This window comes from Pieris brassicae, chromosome 7 (genome assembly GCF_905147105.1).
Source record: "Pieris brassicae chromosome 7, ilPieBrab1.1, whole genome shotgun sequence".
Lineage (NCBI taxonomy): Eukaryota > Metazoa > Arthropoda > Insecta > Lepidoptera > Pieridae > Pieris > Pieris brassicae.
The window spans coordinates 10,761,398-10,784,350 of record NC_059671.1 but is presented as its reverse complement, the minus strand read 5'-3'; the positions used below and the strand labels follow the sequence as shown (position 1 = coordinate 10,784,350).

General features: G+C 33.0%; 1 protein-coding gene across 1 annotated transcript; it reads right to left on the bottom strand.

Moving 5' to 3' along the window:
- Positions 1-1,841: 1,841 nt before the first annotated feature.
- Positions 1,842-3,922, bottom strand: LOC123712487 (secretory phospholipase A2 receptor-like). The gene is made up of 6 exons (XM_045665597.1): positions 3,813-3,922; positions 3,451-3,564; positions 2,971-3,111; positions 2,572-2,766; positions 2,239-2,490; positions 1,842-2,091 (listed from the first exon to the last, which is right to left on the bottom strand). Exons 1-6 carry the CDS (start codon positions 3,865-3,867, stop codon positions 1,913-1,915), a joined length of 936 nt encoding a protein of 311 aa, XP_045521553.1. The 5' UTR covers positions 3,868-3,922; the 3' UTR covers positions 1,842-1,912.
- Positions 3,923-22,953: the final 19,031 nt, after the last annotated feature.

Genomic DNA, 22,953 nt, shown 5'->3' with positions numbered 1-22,953 from the left:
ATTTAAGACGTAGTTTTAGACGTAGTTTAGCATTGTACAGTACACTGTCTATGTGTTATTTATATGCTAGACAAAATATAAGAACGAGTTTTTTCGTGTATTATTTTTTAACCATTGTTAGTATAAGTTGATCTGTTTTATCAATTTATTAACACCTAACAGCGGCTATAACGATATAGGTATCATTTTCATTAAAATCATAAATTTTCATTAAAAATTTCATGGGACTTTTTTTTTATTGCATAATACGCATTTTTCCCCAACTTTTTCCCCAACCTATTATAGGTTGGGGAAAAAGTTTCTTCGCATATTTTAAGAAAATTTACATTTTTTAATATAGTTTATGTACATTTAACTAAAGTATGTAGGTACCATTTCATTCGATAATTTATAATAACCAACATACTTTTTGCCATCTTGTCATCATCAGGTAGGGACATGATCCCATTGCTATAGAAATGATCCCATTGGGTCTCCTAATCAAAATACGCGACAATTGGTTTTGGCAGTCCTCTCGTGAATGGAACCTCTGCCTAAAGAATTCTGAAGAGACCGACATAGATGGAAATCGGAAGGTGCAATGTCAGGACTATCCTAGGGATGCATTAATACCTCAGAGCCTAGCTCTCTTAATTTTTGCTGAGTGAATAAAGATGTGTGAGTACTAACGTTATAATATTGATAAACTAGACCCCTTCTGTTTATTAATTCCGGCCGTTTTCTCTCAACTTGCTTTAATCTCATCAGTTGTTCGCAGTAGAGATCAGAATCCACCAGGATTCTAACAGCTCATAATAAATAGTGCCGTTCCAATCCCACCACACACACAGCATCACCTTGTTGCGAATTAAGCCGCGTTTTGCCACAGTCTGTGAAGCCTGACCGGCCTTTGAGCACGATCTTTTTCGCACGATCTTTTTCGCACGTTCTTGTCGTACGTGATCCACTTTTCATCACCTTCTTCGAAAATGCTTCGGTTTCATTACGTCGTAATAAAGAATCACAAATAAGTACACTGTGCATTAGGCTTCTTTCAGTGAGCTCGTGAGGTCCCAAATATCCAGCTTTTTTGTGTACCGTTTTTTCTCAAATGCGCCACAACTGGTTTGTGGTCAATTCCCAGGTATTCAGCTACGTCGTAACTACTGTTATGCCGATTTTACTCCACTTTTTCAAAAATGGTATCCATTTTATCCGTTATAGGGCGACCAGAGCGACGTGCATCTTTGACGTCAAAATTTCCGGATTAGAAAACGCTGAAACCAAATCTGTGCTACTCTCACAGACACTGCACTAGGTCCATAAACATCGTTTGCGTTGCATTTTTACCTTTTTTATAGTAAAATTTTAAAAAGTATCGAATTTTCATTTTCATCTTCATCTTGACGGTACGAAAAATAAATAGTTAAGTGTGTTAAGTTTAGTTTTTGGGAATGGTTTTTATTTTACTCGTGGTCCTTATAATATTATATCGATAGATGACGCTAAGAAGTAGTGATCTCGTCTCAATTGACTCGTCTCGACTGACTAGTGGCTTGCCGCTAGTGAAACAAACGTATGCCTGAAGTTCGCGTGGCTCATTTCACGGACGATACAGTGTTTTGCGGACAAAAATGAAGTAAACGCCAAATACTTAATTTTATGAATTAATGGTTTTAATGAATTGCTTATTTATTTACCATCATATGTATATCATCATCTTATTCTCTTTAAAGACAACTATAAAAAATATTGAAAATGGTAGTAAAGGTGATGGCTATACGATTTATATTAAAAATGTACGCAGGGAAGACACGCGAGGTAAATTTATTCAAGCAACACCAAGCCAAATTAAGTACATATACGTTTGGATATAATTATTTAATTAAATATATATTTTAATAACTGAAAATACATTATAATTTCAGTAAAATTATTCATTTTCGTCCAACAGGCTGTCTACCGACTTTTCGCATATGAAAGCCAGCCTGTAATGGCACCAAGCGTCATCTAATTTTCCTGACCTGAACAAACCTCCGCACGACTGCACTCCGGAGGCGTCTGGCTGGTTAGCTTCGAAAGTGTTGAAGCCTGCGTTTTCAATTGTTTGGCCTGTAAAAATTAAAAAAAACTTTAGTCTACTTTGACGGATGCGTCTTAATTAGTTAATTAATTTTGCAGTTGTATTATTCAATCAAAATCTTACACACCATTAGACAATATATCCATTTTTTTTGTATTGGTTCCAAATAAACATACCGTGTATAGTAGTCCAGACATTTCGCTCGCCCCAGTCATGGACACCCACGAAGGCGACATCCTTAGAATTGGTAAAACGTGCAGCTTGTGGATATTTCGCGAACAGCTCCTTTAAGATTTCAGCTTCAGCATCACTATTGATGATTGCCAGATAGGCACCCTCTGCGGCACATGTCATGAAAGCGCGGGTCCAGTTACGGGCAATCAAGTGGAACTTGTAGCAGCTGCCAGTCCGTGGGTCCCGATTATAATCTTAAATAAGAATAATTTCAAGTTGTTTTAAATTTCTTGGTGAAAAAAAAAATATTTTCGAGGCTTGGTATTTCTCCTTACCCCTATCAACAGTGCCGCATTCAGTTAACACCTCGTTTCTAGACTTCTTTCTGTAGCAGACATAGGGGAAGACTTCAATGCAGTTGACATCGGCGATTGTCCCATTTGAATGCATCACAATACAGTTTTCATTATTGTTTTCGTTATCAGGCTCGAAAGGCATCCATTGCAGCGGCATTTTTGTTAAGGGAATACCTGTAGGCAAACAGCGTTTCTTTTTACCAAGTGGTAAATGAATGAATATAATACATTAAATTTAAAGTGAAAATAATAATAGTATTTTTTTACGTTGAAAATTCCATTTAAGATAGATATGAAAGTTAACATTAAAACCAACGTTAGACAATAACAGAAAATCTACATTTAGATCTTCTATTATTGTCTGATAATGCGTCTCACCTTCTATAGACTGAAAATCTCCGTTCGAGAAAGTCGCATGGATGCCCGTGAAGATTCCTGTGCGTTCAGCATGAGTGTTCTTCAACATATTCTTTAGTATTGTCGCAAACTTGAGATTTTGGGGTGAGGCTAAATTGGCACCTAAAAATTTATTTTATTGATAAATTATTGATTTATCAAAATATTAAGGAAACGCCTTAAACTTTTGCCTCGTTTACTTAATACAGCTAAATCTGCAATAATTATCTCTAAATCTAAGATGATTGTGTCGACAAAAGGGCATCGATATACCTAACATTACACATACATAACAAAAGTTTGTCTCATTGTCACATCAAATTATCTGAACGGAAAAGCTACTTTACTGCTAACAGTTTTAACACATACGTGTATACGTACGTATTATGAGACATATTAATTAAAACTTAAATTGAGGCAAGTGGATTAATATTTTCCCTCCTAGATTATAACAAAGTATACCTTCAAGTTGACATCTCAGCCTTGCGTTCTTCCAGGTGGAGGGGACTTGGTGCAGTTTGATCCAACCTTGAATATCTTGGTTATATTTGTAATCGTAGCGAAATTGACGAGACTCTGTCGGTAAATATTTTTAAAGGACCATATTATTAACCATTACTTATGTGATCATTAAACATAATTAGAAAAAAATTACATGCAGGAGATATCATCACACCGCTTTGCCAGTGATGTTGAGTTTCTTAAAATAATAAATAAATTCCATTCTAATTAAAAATCCCTTTGGCTATTGTCTAAAATCTATAGTAGTCAAAATTTTCATTAATAATGCAATGATAGACTAGAAAATATGAATAAATACTTACCGACTAGGCTGAGCGCTAACACTAGGAAAAAACAGAACGAACAGATCAGTTCCATGATTGCATGCACGAGCAGGCAAAAGGGAAGTGATCAAATTATTTTTAATTGTGTTATTTCAGTTGTTTAGTTTATCTGTTGAGTGGGTGTGGGAAACGATAGGATTTGTTATATGTGATAGAACTCCAATTATAGTAAATTAATCAAAAATATTATAATGTGTACATTGACTATATTTTTGATTAATTTCCTGGTTCTGTGTACTACGCAGAAATACTGAAACTGTTAAATTACCTTCTGAATTTGTATCTTGAAGGATTTGTAAGGTTTTTAACTTGTAACAACTTTTGAGGGTTTTAATTTTCTTTATATGGCAATATTAGCAATTAATTGTTAGGTGATATTGTGCAGACAGTTCTGAAGTAGTAAACATCTTTATTAGGAAGTACAGCCATTTTATGTTGAAATAGTATAATATTTAGCTATTTCAATGTGCTTTTCTTAAATTATAGCATAAAAAGGTACCTATATAATACTCATTATTCCATATACTCAATACTATCAGGAACTGCCGCAAAGTATATGTATCATAATAATGTTGAAAGCCGATAAAATTATATCGTTAGAATAAAGCATGCGTTCCTGCGTTTAGTCTAACTGTACAATCTAACATTGCGTAATATGTCAAATAAGTTCAATATCATGGTCATTTAAATGTTGAGGTACTTATTGATAGTTCTAGATTCAATCAAGCCTAATTAGAGAGATTAAAATAAATTAAACCAAGAAACAAGTTCGTAAAACGCGTGTTAAATGAATAAATTGTAATCTACTAAGCGAATACGAAAACGAATGTGAAAAGATGCATTTCCAAGGTATCAACTCAACTATCCACAATTATACGCGCGCCGTGCTCCGTTTTTTCGTTGCTAACTCGGTCGACGAAATTGTTCTGAAGGGCATGGAACTATTTATTCCATTTTCTAATCTTTCAACTACGGCAAAGTCTGAGCACATCGCCATATTTGGCGAGAGATTGGCTCGCCTCCTTTCGGGGAATAAATCCTTCTGGTCTATCGCCAAAGCTGTCTGGTATTTCAGTCTGCCCTCTGTTCGACCTCTGTTCCAAGCCGTCGTTTTGGTCTCTCTTTCGCGTCGGGCTTCGTGCTACTCGACTTTGGATGAGATTTGATAATACACCATTTCGCGGTGCTTTAATGCCTGAAATCATATTCCGGCAACGTTCTGCCCGCAAAACTCTTTTATACAGGACGTGCAGGTGTTCTTTGGGCAGTATTTATTTCTTTCTTTCTTCCCATATAACATTTACAACAATAAATAAGATTACAGTTGAGAAGGTATTAGGAGACTGGTTTCCAAACTAGGTAAAAACCAGTGATATATAACCAGGCTTCCATTCACAGCAAAGTCATATTGAGTGGTAACAAAAAGTACATACATATATGGGTAGGCAAACAAATTTAACGTTTTAAATAAGGAAAGTAAAACAAAACAAAGCAGTCAACTAGTTAGGAGTTAGTAGAAATAAAGTTGTATGTTTGGGTGTGTGTATGTGATTGTGATAGTGGGAGAGGGTATGTACGCGTGTGTGAGTGAGTGTTAGAAGGTGTGTGTGTATGTCAGGCACACGCTTGAGAACATATGTGAAAATTATTTTAATACATCTAGCAGATTTTCCGTTTGGTCACAGTTCAAAGTAAGTAAAAATGTATGAACTATTTGCTTTACACATTTTTTAGTTTTAGGATATATATTCAGAATATTTTTAAGTTTGTTATACAAGTAAAAACCCAGAAAAGAGCACGATCGCTGAGAAAAATTAGAAAAGGAAGGGGTTTCACAAACGCTACATTAGTATTTCGCAACGAATTAGACTTCAAAGGGAGTGTACTTAAAAGCTCGGCAACGCAATCGCAAGCCCTCTGACATTGAAGTGGTCGATAGGCAGTGGTATCACTTAATATCAGGTGAGTTTTCTGTCACTTTGCCCCCCTGTTTTATAAAAAAAAACCTAGTAATCAGAATAAGCTTATATTCCCACTTCTTCAAACCTCTAAGCCTCTTAGACTTAAGCAAAATGGCTCGAACGATTTATTTGAAATGTAAATCACTGTGTTTGATAGTTTTAGATAGCGGGGCAAACTATAAAATTCTAAACCATTTCGAATTAGTTTTGTTTTGTATTAATAGAGAATTCCATATGAAAATATCCCTTTTCCCCAATAAGTCCACGCCAGGTATCTGCAATCCATTTAAGAATATAACCTTTGTTTAAGCTCTCTTTGGAAGACTCGTAGTAATAGAATTGTATCCTTTTGGGTGAATCTATTTTACCCGCAGGGAGTTGTTTATGAATATAATCGCATTTGTTTAGGCCTCATCGCAGATGGGATGAAAATCAATACAAAAATCCGTATAGAGTTAGGCATCATTAGGCTTTACATATTTATAGAGGATGGTTTGAATAATAATAATAATAACTTTATTTTAGATTATATCCATATGTTTTTTTATATTCTATGCATGGCTCGAGTGAGATATATTCGCCTTGTAGTGCATGACTCTTAATCTTATGTACGTCCAAACCGCGGCCACCAAACCGCCAGCATCCACAAACATCCATGTACAACAATTCTATGTAAAATGTAGATTCTTCTACACTAAGCAGAATAGATCGTACTAATTGAGCTTACTGAAAACTACTTACCTTTTGTAATTATCCTTATGAGCGTCATAAACAAATCCAGAATGAAAAAAATAAAAAGTCGTTTTTTAATATTTAAATCAGCATTTATTAAGAAAAAAGATAAAATAATCCCGGTAAAAATAGTATTAGAGATCAATGCGTTAATTTGTACTGATAACTAGATATTTTAATTAATAACTGTCCACAGAAAAGATAAAATGTGTATTTCTTAGAAGCATAACAATCTGGTTGTATTAATGTGAAGGTAGTACTTCACATTAAAAATGACATAAAAAATAAACCACATATTTACGTATATTTCAATAAAACACTTACCATACTATCGACGTTACAGAAAAGTCGCAACCATCTTTGACATTAAAGTATAACAATTACTAATAAGCAATATTTATATTTTTTTTATTGACTGCATACACCGCATGGACTAAGCTATACTTAAACTGATAGATTGAAATAATGCCAGTTAAAATAAATATTCTAAAGTTTAAAGTAAACACTTTTTTACCGGATTTAAGCTATGTATTATTATAAACTTATAATTATTTTACATAGTTTTCTTTAAATATTGTGTAAAAACTATGTTAACAAAAGACAATATTCTAAAGTTGAATACCAATTAGAAGAAGAAGAATCGACCGTTCAACATCAAATTAATTTGGACCACGGAACGAGTGGTGGGACCAATAACAACTTGTTTATGTATCATAATTCTATACACAATTCTATACATAAACAATATTTTGATAATGGATAACAGATACAATAGGCGATGTATTTTAAATTATTATAATTTAATTTTGATCATGAAGTTTGAATCCTAGGCTGAAAACGGTCAACGGAAAGGTAGCAAAAGGATGTTTTAACTTTAATATTTTTAAAAGTAATAATACGAATAAGAATTGCCTTTCACATCAGTCATATGTACTAATAAACTAAATTATTGAAGGAATATGGCTGGTTTTCATTGTTTCAATTTTGAGACAACGCACAAGTATTTTAAATGTTCTGTTTATGACCCATGAACACTATTTCATCTTATTGATTCACCATTAAATAATTTCTTAAAATGAAACATAGCTCGTAAACAAAATCTAGACTTTGTGAGGAAATCAGCATGTCTTAGTTCATTTAACTCGTGCGTCAAGCACTGAGCCAATGACCGAAACATGCAATCAACCCAGGAAACCGTTTATGGTTTTTTATGGGTTGTAGCACTGCTTGATTATTATTACGAGCTGATGTCGGTTATTACTTCGGTATAACTTCTGATTTATATCAGAAGTAATATGTAGAAACATATTTGATGTTCTGTAAAACATTTAATACATTTTGATTCGGAAAAATAAATTCGAATTAAAAGAATATACGAACCCGATTAAACATTTTAAAAAAATCTCCAAAAAGCGTGTAATTGTGAATAAAACCACACACAATTTGATTTCCAAATAAACGGCTAATTTTTTCCATTGAAAATGACTTTATTGGATGTTTTGTCATAGTCATATACAACTATGTTGTATACTTATCTTCTGTAATATAAAAATGAATCGCAAAATGTGTTGGTAAGCGCATAACTCTACAACGCCTGGAACAATTGATTGAACAGATCAGAGATTTGATTTTTGAATTATTAATTTAATATCCCTATATGAGCAAAATTATTTGAATACATACTAATAGGAAAATATATCAATGAGGCACACAATTTTTTAATATTTGTCACTTTTAGGTTCCCACTATCCTTTTAGATTATTTTCCAATCAGTTTTGAACCCTAAATTCGCCTCTTAGTTTGAAGCCCTCTAGCATACATCCCAGTCGGGGTTTTTTAGTGGGTCACAGAAGAGTGGCCAAAGTTCGTGAAAGCGAAGATACTTTGGTCACCCGAGCTGAACCTCACACATCGGCCTATCATCAGGGTGATGGTTCTGCCAAGAGAATTTTTTGCGCCGACTATAAAATTGGTAGGAACAAAAAACTGCCACATTTCAAATCTTTTTGATAGAACGAAGTCTGTGGGGTCAGCTAGTTTTTAAATAAATATTTTCAAATGAAATAACATATGTAGACAAATGTCGAACACGTCGCTAAATATATAGAGGATTTTATTTAGTAATCTAATGATTACTTTAAAAAAATCTCACAACACAACTGTATCAATACTATATACATATATAATATTTTGTGTTTTAACCAATCAATGGATGAAATCTATACCCAGTGACTAAATTGAGCGGTTGTCCAGACCCTATAATTTTATTTCTAACCCAAAGGTTGTATCTATCTAATTATTAAAAATAGTTTCTTAACGCGCAATTAACACTTGTTAAGATGTTTAGTAGTTTAGGCTCCTCGGTTGCCTGGCCAGTGCGGTTAGTTTGAGCCTTTCGTTTGAGGTTTCTTCAAAGAAATCATGAAAACTTTTGATAAATAATAAATTGTATATTAAATTTAATTGTTCTTCTTTGTCATGCTCCAACGTATTAATTTAAAATACAATCGTTAATGCACTAATAAAAACAGTAAATTGCTTCTAATAAAGTGTTATGTATCCCTGAGCTTAATTACATTAATGTTTATGGATTCAATTTAATCTGGCATTTTAAAGAGTTCGTAAAGTGTGAAAGGCGCAATCTCGAGAAACACCTGTTGGGGAGGTGAGGTTTTAAGTAATTAATACACGTCATATGTACTACACTCAGCTTTTGTTTCTAAGTACCTTAGAAGCAAACATTACTTCGATAGTTTCACTTGTCGATTCTTCTATACATATATTATAATATATAAGTACCGTAGGCCAATATACCTTGCCAATAAAATTACATAATGAGTTATTTTCCATTTCCTGGACGCCGTAAATAACGAACACCGTTTTTTTCAATTAGATAAATTCTCTAAAGTTAAAACCTAGTTCAGCCATATGTTCAGTTTTTTTAATGAAGTAATGTAATATTGTTAAAATTTATAGCTACATAATATTAAAGTCCCAGGAAAAAATACAAAAATATTATATGTAAATAGTCACCTTTTTATACAGGCCTTTAATCTGTTTGGTCACGACTCTATGGATTTATACTCTGTTTCCAAGGGGTATTTTGCCACTGCTTGCTCCAAAGATTTTTAAGAGACTCAATGTCGCCATGTCGTTTAGGAGGCCAGTCCTCTAAAATTGAACATAATTTGAAATCTAAAGGGCTGAGGTAAGGGCTAGATGAGGGCCAGTCTTCAGCTCCTATAAAGCCCGGAACGTTGGTTTTAAGCCAGGCTTGAGTAGTTCGTGCCTTGTGACCCGGTGCAAAATCCTGCTGGAAAGTTCAAAAAAAGTGTATTGCTGAGAGGTGTAACGACATGATCCAAGACTGTGGCTGAGGTTTTCACTTCTTTTTCACAAATGTAGTCACTTCTTGATAAGACATGCCCCACCAAAGCATCACTGACGCAGGATGATGACCACGTTGTACGTTTCCGAGCACTTGAGCAGCTTCTATAGAACTATGAGCGTACACTTTATCATTTTGTTTATAGTAGTGTTCTTTAATCGTGATTTTTTTTTCATCGGTAAAGAGGATATTTCTGTGCTTTTCACCTGCGTATTTATCTTATATATAGAGGATGAGCACCGAGCTGCAGGTCTTGTTTTAAAATACGCGACAGAGTCCTAGCGGGAAACCTCATTTCTCGCGATAAGATTCTTTGCTTCGTAATGGGGTTTCGACGAATTCTGGCTTTGAAAGCACTAACAGCCTTTGTAGGTCTAACAGCACGCGGCCGCCCCGATATTTTCTGGTCTTCGCCAGACGAAGTGTTGTTGTATTTGTTGATATTACGATATACGAACATACAGCTTTAGAAGTGTCTGCACTTTGTGCATTTGTAATTTGATAATGAACACGAAAAAATATGTGAAATGTCGCAAACCCGAAAAAAGTTTTTCAAATAATTTACGTGTTCCAAATTCAAAATAATAAAAAGTTGAATAAAATATTTTTTTATGTAGGTGACAGTATTTATGGCCAGACTAGTTATAATCGGTTTACTGGTAAAAATATTAAATGCTGTTTAAAAAGTTTCAAGGGGGTTTATCTGATGTTGAATTTTAGAATCAAAAGTAAGTTGCACTCGGTCACAGTTTTAATAAAACTAAAGAATTTAAAAAAATCGATTGGATCTCCAAGGCCCTAATTGCAACCAAAGTTTTCTAAAGATGACAAATAAATACGTGACACATTGACCTTTAAGTCTTAAAGATTCCGCTTTGTTCACGATGTTTCCTTGACCATAAGAGTACACAAAAAAGCCAATGAAATTAATTTCCCATAGATTATCAAACGTGACTGTTATCGAAAGGTGCTTTGCGATTTATGCTTTTTGTTGTATAATGATTTGCGCTCGGGAAGTATTAAACCAATAAATTATTTTTAATAATGGCTCAATACCGGGTGAATATGTGTGTAGATTGTGTGTCAACATAAAGATTTATATTAAATCTAAATTAAATAGATAGACACACATGAGTGTGACTGTGATGTAGTAGATATAATAAGCTATTATTACTTAGAATATATTTTTAATGTTCGCTCCAGACACCGCTTTTGGGTGTAGAGACTTGTCTGTAGCAGATACGGACATAAAATATCGCCAAAGTTTTCTTCGCAGTTTCTGCGACTCGTCGCGCGTCGGTTTCAGGGACAGTTTATGGGCCAGAAAAGGTCGCTTGCAAATATTTGTCTCTTAAAAGTTCAATTATTTAGCCCCCTTTTTATTTGTAAAGACTCGAGAGTAAGGTGTAGTGGTCAGCGTGCTACTTACATCCCTGAGGTCGTAGGTCCAATCCCCGGCTGTGCGTTAGTTGATTTTCTTTGTGTTTAACATTCGCTCAAACGGTGAAGGAAAACATCGTGAGAAAACCGTGTTGCCTTAGACCCAAAAAGGCGACACCGTGTGTTAGGCACAGGCTTATCACCTATATGCCTATTAGATTGACAAATGAAATCTAAGGCCCAGGTCTAAAAAGGTTGTACTGGTTTTACGACACAGTTTTGTTTTATTTTTAGTACATGAGAGTAAATTGTTTAATTTAGCTAGGGAAACGTTTAGTTATGTTACCGTTATGGAACGTTTGTTGAGAATGTTAAGAGTTACTTTATCATATGCAGTGAACCTTAAGAATATTTTCAGGAAGCTTACCCCCGCTCTGTTATTGGCTTATAACGCGTCATCGACCAATTTCTGAGTAGCTTGGCTTTACGTTGGAATCCCAGAAAAATACAAGGAAAATTCTTTATCTTTGATCTGAGTGGAAAATTTGTAACAAGATTTTCGAGTTTTAGGCCGAAAAGGAATTGGTTAAATTGTTCTACACAAAGTAATCTTATTAATTAATGGAATAAATATGTATTCACAAAACATCAAAAAGGCCCTTTTGGCATTTATCTGTGAACGAGAGTCTAAGAAATTATTTCTATTCAATAGTCACATAATGCATGTTGTAATAATAATATTGTACATATTGTTACAAAACTAATATTTTTATTTTATATCGCTTTTTTTCAACTTTTTACTTGTATTAAATTTGGAACACGTATATTATTTAAAAAAAAAAACTTCTTCCAATTTTGCGCCATTTCACATATTTTTTGTGTTCATTATCGAATTACAATATGGAATGGGGGTTTTAAAAAAATAAGATTGCAGTGATCGCCTTGAACAAAGTGGGTATAGAGCCGTCGGTCATATTCCAGACACTTCAAAAGCTTAGTATCAGCCGTATGTTCATATATCGTACTATCAACAAACATAATAACACTTCATCTGTCGAAGACTAAAACTATCGGAGCCGTCGCGTGCTGTTATAACTACAAAGGCTGTTAATGCTGTTAAAGCCAGAATTCGCCGAAACCCCAGGGAGCAAAAAATCGCGAGAAATGAAATCAAAACCACGAAACGGGTCGATATACCTTCTGTAGAAATATGCAGATAAAAAGCACAGAAATATCCTCTTTTGTATACGCTCACAGTTCTAGAGAAGCTGCTCAGAAGTGTATAACGTGGTCATCATCCTGCGCCAATGATGTCACGTTCAGCCTACATTTTTGTGAAAAAGGAGTGAAAACTTCAGCTAAAGTGTATCAAGATACAGTCTTGGATCATGTTGTGAAACCTCTCAGCAATACACTTTTAAAAAATATACCGTGGACTTTCCAGCAGGTCACAATGCACGAACTACCCAAGCCTGGCTTGAAACCAACGTTCCGAACTTTATAAGAACTGAAGACTGGCCCTTATCTAGCCCAGACCAGAACCCTCTAGACTTCCAATTATGGTCAGTTTTAGAGGACATGGCCTGCTAACTAAACGACACGGCGACACTGAGTCTCTTAAAAAATCTTTGAAGCAAGTAGTGGCGAAATTTCCCTTGGAAACAGTTTGTAAATCCATAGATTCGTGGCCAAACAGATAAAGGCCTGTATGAAAAACAAAAGGTGGCCATTTCGAATGTAATATTTTTTTTATTTTTTGCTAAGATTTGTATTATTAATTGATTTAAAAAAATGCATTTTCATTTGTAACAATACTTATGGCTGGACTAGGTACAATTATTTGTGGTTTATTATGGGTGAGTTTATTTTCCTGAAAAAATAGGGGAATAATAATAATTCAAAGTTAATGAAAATGGTTATTCATAAGTGATTTTTGCATAAAATGTATCATAGCTTTGTCAATACAATAATTTTATCTTTTGACAGCTCAAACGTTCGATTTTCCATACAATTTACTTAAGCACAACAGGTATTCTATTTAAAAGATATATTATCATGTTTCCGTTTAGTTTTGAATACTATAATAATATACGCACTTTTTAGGTTACTTTTCGGTTACGATAGCTATAATTAGTTACATATGGTTCATTTTTAAGGCATCTGTAATTTTATTTAAAGCAACTTTTTGAAATAGCAATAACAGGGGCTACGTATTCAAAAATAAAGGAGGCCTTGTTATTCTAAAAAGATTTATAAGAGTGGATGACTTCAACTTGGTAATGTTACCGACGTCTGCATCTGGCGGCTGCATACCAATGCGCTAAGTCGATATAAGAAACCACAACCATTGTTTCTGAAATTTATAAAAAAAAAACTAAAAATGTACAGTTTTTACAATTTTCTTAAGTTACATGTTAATAATAATATAAATTCAAAAGTTTACCGCTGGCAGCATTTTCTCGCTATATTGCGATATTTATTCGTTGAGCAACGAAAGCAATAGCAATACATATTTATTTACAATTATTTAAAATAACATGAAATCAATATGAAATCATCCTGAGAACGTGCAATTTTTTATTACTTGATGTCGACTTATTCCATATTTTCGGAAATGAGAATGTTACAACATATGAATGAAAAACTAAGGGACTCATTTATTATTAGCAAAACTGACGATTTACATTTTATTGGGATCTAGTGTATGATGATTGTTAGAATTTGGTATGCGTTTTTTATTACTTGCTAATACATTAATATAACTTAACTAACGTTAGGTTAGACACCTCGTGTTAGGGGACCAATGCACCTGAAAGCGCTTCTACATGCGTCTACACGTTTCAAATTTCCATTTTATCGACGGCCATACTGACACCTTAATGTATTACTCAATTTATTATATCGCTGTTATATATTACATTTTATATCGCTTGAATTAATGACTACATTAAAAGCATATTTCAAGCGAACTTATACACTTTTTAAAATTAATTGTAAATGTTTTTCACATATTTTTAATGCTGATGTTGTCGTTGATACTGAATATAAACGACTTTGACAACGGATGTTTAAAAATATAAGTTCATTTAGGTTTATATACTTCATGATATCTTTAATGCAATAGTGGAAAATTAGTAACATATAGATTTATGAAGAAATCAATATGGTACTAAACATTTATTTAATTTATTTAAATTTACACAAAAATACATACACAATCCTCACGTAAGCCTATACGATAATGTCGAAAACATAAAAAGATTAAATGCAGAATATATACAATATCGCTACTGTGAAATATTCTGCGAACATAATATTATAAAGATGTCGATAGTGTCGAAGAAAGCATTCAGTATGTGCATCGTCTTTATTAGGTTTAGGTTTAAAGACGTTTATTCTCATAACTGACCGCCTTAAAGACGTTGATTGTCAGAAAAATTATACGCTAAAGATACAATTTATCACGCCGTGGATCATTGCAAAGCTGAATTAGCGAAGTAGAACTTGGGGGAACTTTAATTTACGTAGCGAACTGGGATCACTCAAGAGATGGTATTTTAGTCTTTATTTAAATATTGCCAGGATGTCTGCACTTTTTTATAATTATATAAAATATTTTTAAATATATATTTTGTGGATGTTTATTATAACGAACACAACGCTTAATGTTTTTTTTACCGTAATTGGTTCTATACTTAGGTAGAATTAGATTATGGGGTCGTCGTGAACTGCACTTCGGAATTTGATTTATTTTAGTGAAAGTAATGTTAGAGTGTATGAAGTAATTTAAAACTTTGTGGATTAATAAGCTGGTATTGTATTGAAATAATTGTTTTATATTCATAAGTTTTGTTTTACTGTAGATTTTTTGTGTAGAAGTTAAGTAATTGAAAAGCAATTGAATTACTTGATTTTGAGCAATTTGAAGATGTGATATATGAGTTTTAGTCTTGGCTCCCCAAATTTCAATAAGGTAAAGAAAGTATCATTTTGCCAAAGAATTATAAATATGAAGACAAACTACGAGAAAGGCTCCGAACTATGTGTCTAAGGAACCTCTTAGAGAAGATAATTTAGTTATTACATATACATAATTTATGTGACCACACATCGACAACAGTCCATATTAAGTTATTGTTAATATATAATTCAAGAATCTGTGCAACAGACTGGTTATGGCTACCGTGGCACATATCCCCTTGGTAAAAAGAGTCCAAGTTCTTGAAGAACACTTGGGTTTCTCACCACCCCCGACAAGAATTTAAGTAGTTAGTAGGCCAACTGTAAGTCTCGTCTTGTTTCTTACTTACTATACCCCACCATCTCTAAGATTAATCATGTTGGGATAGTAGGCATAGATGCCATACAGTCTATAATAAAGAAAACGTAATAACTAATTCTGAATACGCTACAATGGAGCGCTTAGACAGTATTTTGTTTGGGCTTCCCAAACAAACGATACCACTGGTTATTTCTCGTGTTCTGATTAGTTTGTAATAATGTAAATTAGTTTGTAGGTTAATACTTCTTATTTTCCATATTGATTTTAATTGCAAGGAATATATAGAATAACAACGTCAAAAAGCATTTCAGTATCCCGAGACGTTACCGCAGAAGTAGGAATTATTGCCTATGATTTCCTTACAAATAAGAATTTGTCTGAAACAGTAAAATAACTTTCTATCATCAAATTGCTAACCCATGTCATATCTTCGTGTCATACCCAATTTTCGTCCTATTTTGCCTCCGGCATTACTCGACTTTTGGGTTTTTCTATTCGAATAAGGGAATAAACGATAAACGTTTTTTATTTCCATTATGCTATTGTTTAAAACGGTATCTTATAAATAAGTTAGAACTTCTATTCCGTTGTATAAATTGAATAATATGTTCGATACGGCGGATTATTTATATTATGTTTATATAGTAATAATAAAAATTAATAAAAAGACAATGACAAGAAGTTAAGAAAATTTTATCCCTGTGGCAGTGTACCTTTAACGCTGGCAGCATTACCTTGCTGTATTGCGATTCTTATTTATTATTATATCACCAGTACCATCAAACAGGCGCCAACTTTATTCTTTAATTAGCGCCTTTGCACTTATTATTTTTATTGATATTTTCATCATTTTAAATAATAAATTATTTTCGTATCAATCGTATACCGAACTTTCTATGGAATAACAGTTCCTAAACCTTCTGTAAAGGACACATGTTTCGGTGCATTACATTAGTTAATATTTACATAGGTTAACGGACCTTTTATATTGTCCGTTGATTGAACTGACGGAAGTTCTATTATTTGTTAGTACCGAGAGTAATAAATTTTTTCATCATTTAATTATTCCTAATTAATTTCTTATGTTTGCTTCTCATTTTGTGTCTGAATCTTGTATTGGTTGCACATTCTTGTTGATTCTGAGAAATAAATAAACATTTTGAAATGTTTATTTTTTCTTGCTCGAAATGTCCACACTGTGTATATTTTATACAAGGAAATATTTTTCAAATTTTACACACATACTATGTGTTTCTCGCATCAGTTATATTAGAACAAACAAATTTCAAACTAGCAAGGAAAATATTAAATAGAAACATACACAAAATTACGGTAAGCAGGAAGATTGTTGTAAAATATGTCAATACCTTCATCAATGTTTCATCAAAGAGCGAGATAGCTAACTGGAGCATTAAAAGTAGTAAGAAAATATTATATAGATTAAACATTACAAGTATAAATTTAATAGAGGTTGCCTTGATTTTAATTTAATATAAAGGTATAGAATGAACTATCGCAGATTTATAGCTATATAAAAGAAGCATACCAGGCTGGAAACGTGGAATCAGCAATATAATTCATAACAAAAGTGACACGTCGCAAAGTGGCAAGTCTTGTGAACGGAATGTACGAGCTGTATACAATTTAAATCGAGCAATAACTCCTACACTGACATCATGAATTTCATTTCATATTTCTGTTTATGTCTCTTTTTATATACGGCTCTTAGAACAAAATCACATAGGCCTCACATTTTTGTTGCATTAGTAATGACTTACTAATATTTGCTTTGAATTCAAATTACCAATATTTGCAGGTTAGACTTAGATTACTACTAAGAGCAGTGTTGGCCTACGACTTCAGCGTGCGACACTCATCCCTGAGGTCTTAAATTCTATACCCGGCTGTACACCAATGGACTTTCTGTATATGTGCGCATTTAACATTCGCTCGAACGGTGAAATTCGACATCGTAAGGAAACTGGCATGCTTTATACCCAAAAAGGCGATGGCGTGTGTAAGGCCCAGAAGCCTATTGAAAATTGATTATGAAACAGATACACCAAATCTGAGGCCCATACCTAAAAAGGTTGTAGCGCCACTGAGTTTTTTAGATTAATGAGAAGATCGGCGATAACAATGCTACTTTTATTCAAACTGATCGTATTTAACCTACTTCTACTTGATAGCTTCCATGATCAGTACATATATCTTTAAATATATTTTTGCGGAATAACATCTTGCATCTACGGCATATTCCCGAGAGTAAAATGATATTTTAAAATATGTGGGCGTGTCTTTAAGTAAATACAGCGCCGTACATCTTCTTAAAACCACTGTTGAACTCAGCTGTTAACGTTCTTAGCACTCACAACGAGAATCTAGCATTCAAGGCATTTAATGTCCGTAAATTTTGTTTATAGATATTTAATTATGCTATTTATTAGAGTGATTATCGAATACTTTTTAAAGTAGATAATGAGGATCTATTACCATTAAACCTAACTTTTTTATAATTTCAAAATAACCTTTTCTATATACCGATTTTATAGCAATGCCAATAAATAAAAATGTGTTTCTCTACCAAAAGCCGAGAAATGACCTTCAAGAAAACTGGGGTTACATAAATGTGTAGTAAATCCATTGGCCACACAGGGAAGATAAAACACTTAGTTTACAAAGGACTTGAAAGCCCTTGTGAGCCTCAACTTTACAGACTCAACGGGCTTTACAAATAATACACGGGATTCTCTATGCGTTATGGAAAGGTTTGTTAAATAGCCCGAGTATATAAGTTACTGGTACCAGGTAGTGGTAGGTGGTGTTCCTGCTGCTTGCAACTTTATAAGTCTATTGTAATTTCGACAAAAAGAAATGGAAAGGAGGAGGCAAAATACCCAAAAAGATATTATACAAACGAAAATACTAGACATTAACAAAATGAACAATGAACAACAAAATGAGGAAATGCTCCCAGCGTTAAAGGAACACTGCCACGGGGACCACCTTATTAATTATCTTTATTATCATGTACTATGTAGGTTATGATAACTAATAAAGTTATTCATTATATCAAGTTTTATTATATCAAGTCATATTATATCAAGTAACTACGTTTTTATTATACTATGTTATTATTGAATGGAATTATTTTTTGAAAATTGATTTAGTAGGTACATCTGTGTTGTTGTTACATGTGACTGTATTTCTATTAAAGGCCATTACTATTACAATTAATCATATAACTTTAAACAAAATCGGTACGTAAATTGTCATACGACTCGACTTTGAAGTCTGGATTAACAATTTACTCTCCCTACCCTCAAAGAACTTAAATATAACAATCTGTGTAGGATAACTGTTCCTTATCTTTACATATATTTATCAAAAGTTATTACAATCTGTGTAGTGAAGCGTGAAAGTAATACATATTAACAAATTAATCATTGATTAATAGTTAATTTACTACATATTGTTAGCGGTAGTTGATTTAGTTCTTAGGGTAGGAAATTAAACACTTCAATGATGACTTAATTCACTATAATTTACTTCACTGATTTTACGTGAACTGTATAACTTCAAACTTGTACGAAGAAAAGGCCCGTGCGCATGTGTCACAACCTCTTTTATAAACACAACTCCCTCCTCCGACTCGACCATCCCACTTCGGGAAAATGGTCGAGTCAATTCGTAACAACTCGTAAACAACCGAACGAGTCAAATGAGTAACTATTGCACATGCGCACTTGTAGCAAGATTCTTAAGAATATGTTTCATAAAAATGTTTAGAATTTAATTAAATTAATATTAGAAGCTAACAGTCGGCCTTTCCTGACAATGTTTGCGTCTCGCAAAAAAAAAAGAATGCTTTGTAACATACAACTCAAATTAGAAACCAAATTTTAACTTTAACTTTTGAATTACATCTATAACTATAGAGAGTTAAATTTAATCCATTGTGACGTTACTAATTATTTATGTTTATTTATTATGGGATATATGAATTTGTCTCGGTGGACATCCTACTCATCGGCAAAGAAGACACAGGGTATAGGCCGAGAGAAAAAGCCGGCGTAAAAAACTCTTGGTACTCTTAAAATATCAAGTCATCAATTTTATCAATAATTTACAATAGTCTTACTAACTAAATCTATTGTGACATCTTAATATTCACAATAGTTTTACATAACCAAATCTATTGTGACCTCTTCACATTCACAATAGTGTTACATAACCAAATCTATTGTGACATCTTCACATTCACAATAGTTTTAAATAACAAAATCTGCTGTAACCTCTTCATATTCACAACAGATTCACAATAAAGTTTACATAACTAAATCTAATGTGATCTCTTTATAATAAAAAAAAATGACATAACTATCTAATTAACTCTATCTTGATCCTTTATATTCACAATAAAGTTTACATAACTAAATCTATTGTGATCCCTTTATATTCACAAAAGTGAATTTATCATGTAAAATTGATATTCTAGTCTGTGTTCAAAACATAAATTTAACAAAAATATATATTAAAATTAAAAAAAAACTTATCGTAAGCACAACAATTACTTGAAGCACTTTCATTTCTCACAAAATACCTAATTATATTAATAACACCAACTACTACTACAACCCTACTTGTTCTTAGTATTATGTTTCAACAACATATTTTAATTCACTCAAAACTTACTTATTATATTCAGCCATCGCTTTTATTAGGATACTATTACTTCTGGAGATGACGTAAATTTGACATTACTTTATCAAATAATTTGTCAAATACAAACTCATTGGTAACCGATCAAATTAATACAATAATTTCCTTACATTCAATTTCATTACAATATCTTATCAATTCTGTTGTACGAAATTTTTATCATCAGACATAAATAAAAGTATTTCATATCCACTATTAAGTCTAATAATAAAAAGAAAACTATTGTTAGTGTAAGTCAAGTATTGATTATGCACAGGGAAAATATATATGTAGAAAAGTAATATGTAATTTTACTATAAACATACTACTTTTAATATAAAAATTATAACAGTCTTAACAAGCAAGCTAAATTGTCGACATGACATAACATCGAAGTTTCAGATTTGTTACTTAAATTGAGATTTATTCCGTTTTATGCTGTGCCAAAACGCAATCCTTTGTAATATAATAAACCCAAAGTGAATTACAGTCAAATACGACCCCCAAAAAAAAAAGCCATGAACGACTAGGCTCTGCTGAATGTTAACATACTGCAGAGTCCAATTCATCTGAAGTAAATCAAGTTTCTTTATTAGCAGTGCCAACTTTAAGTGCTGGGAGCAATATGTATGTAAAATTAGACTTCGGGAGGTTCACTAATTTAAAACCTAAACTTGCGAATGCTTGCTTCCTTTTTATTTTAAATTTCTAAGCAACACAAACAAAAAATAATAATAATAGTAATACCTCTTTTTTCAGTCTTACGGTGCCGTTGTCCTATAGGGTCATTTTTACAGGCCATTTTAATCTCCTTTGCAACCCTTGCTCACTTAAAACCACAAATACCATCAGCTTTCTAATAGTACCCTCTTGCAAAGTCCAGTGTAATGCAACACCGACTGACCGAAGTATTGTCCACTTATTAATTCGCGGTAGAGGGCAAAGTGCACAGCCTAAGACAGTAGGACAGTGCACAATTTAGTTCTCGATTTTTTTTTTGTTTTACCGTTCCCAGTTTGATCTTATTTCATGCCGTATTACGGGTAAAAACCTGTCGCTTAGCTCTATCTTAATTTCTGTACATGTTTTAAAACCAATCGCTAAACTTATTTGAAGAACCCAGCTACAAATAAGTATCTATATTTTCATTCCATTTCCTTATTAATGTTAATCTTTAATTGGATTTACAAATGAACGACTATTCAACGGTCAATAGTAATTAGCGATTCCACTGTTATCATTATCACTTCATTCATATTGACGTTTTTCTACTTTATGGACGTGTAATAACAAGTTCTATTAACGGTTGCCTATAATAAAATAACTCCTCTAAATTTTCAAAACCAGAAAAATCTTTGAGACACTTAAAATATTTTCATTTTCCTTTCGAGGTTCTCGACATCAACTTTGATCTGAATCTTTCTTCAAAGGAACACTACATTTGTCCAATCGATTTTAAGAAATATGTTTTACGTTTTGACTAACGATTGGCTAGTTGTCTCGCCACGGATTTAAATTTGTAGCCTCTTCGTGAGATATACGTAAACAATAATTTAGACCGTACACCGATGCTATTTTGCGTGAATGAAAATAATCGTGATATGCATATGTCGTATAATGTCGTAGAGTCGTAATATCACTTAGTGACTTACTATAGACGACGTGATTGCGACGAGCACACATTCTTTGACAAATTGTCATAATTTTGTCCGGATTGAATTCTGGGACCAAGATCATATTTTAAAACTTCTAACTTCAATCTGTTATATTGTTTAAAATTTAATTTAAATAGAAAATCTTAACAATAAATATTAGTATCCATCCATACTTGCCTAAATAACAACACTAAATTCATATCTCGTATTCAAATTTCTCATCCACAAGACTTAAAAAATCTTGATCGAAGTTCACACTTACTACAGTCTAACCCATTGCAACAACTTAAATAGATTCTACCTTCATTTAGTTTAATAAACAATAAAATTAATAAATATCTAATGACAAACTACTTAACCAATTTCTTTTTGACACTGGAAGGAACTAGCGTCTAAGTTACAGGCTAGGCCTAATTTAAACGCTAGTGCTCATAGAAGCATATTATGTGTAAGGTTAACCAAAATGAATATTGTAGCTCAACGTTTCGTAGCCTATTGTATGTTTACAACCTTTAGGTTTTAAAAAATGTAAGTACAAAATGTTATGTTTTTTTTGTCTAATAAAGTAATTGTAATATTTAAAAAAAATGAATCAGCCGTTTGCTGTATTTTCACGTCTTGCATTATTCATGCAATCGTCGTTCGCGTGCCTTACTTTTGTGGCTAAATGCTGCGTAAGGACTGCGTAGTCCTGTGATGGTAGTGCCGTGAGGCAACGCCTGCGTAATTATTCGATCTACTGCGGCTTTTGTGGTAAGGTTAACTTACGACTGCCCTATAGTCTTGCTCCTGCATTGGGAAGCGAGCTGCTTTAGTCTCACTAATGAAATAACCATGAGGTTCGACTCCTATATGTCTAGTCCTTAAAACCATTTCGTAACTCAGGACTAAAACCCTAGATTCTTTTTGCGTCTAGTCATACTACTGGAAACAAACGTTACACATAAGAAAAGCATTGTACATTACTACACCCGCCATCTGAATCTTAAAAGGATTGGCATCGATTCTAACAAAGATATTT

Bases quoted from the DNA above. Each gene is read 5' to 3' on its own strand.
- LOC123712487 (XM_045665597.1), bottom strand. From the start codon at position 3,867: ATGGAACTGATCTGTTCGTTCTGTTTTTTCCTAGTGTTAGCGCTCAGC. The intron at 2,767-2,970 runs GTGAGACGCATT...GTTTGCCTACAG, and splicing joins AGATTTTCAGTCTATAGAAG to GTATTCCCTTAACAAAAATG. The intron at 2,092-2,238 runs GTATGTTTATTT...TAATTTTTACAG, and splicing joins TGTCTGGACTACTATACACG to GCCAAACAATTGAAAACGCA.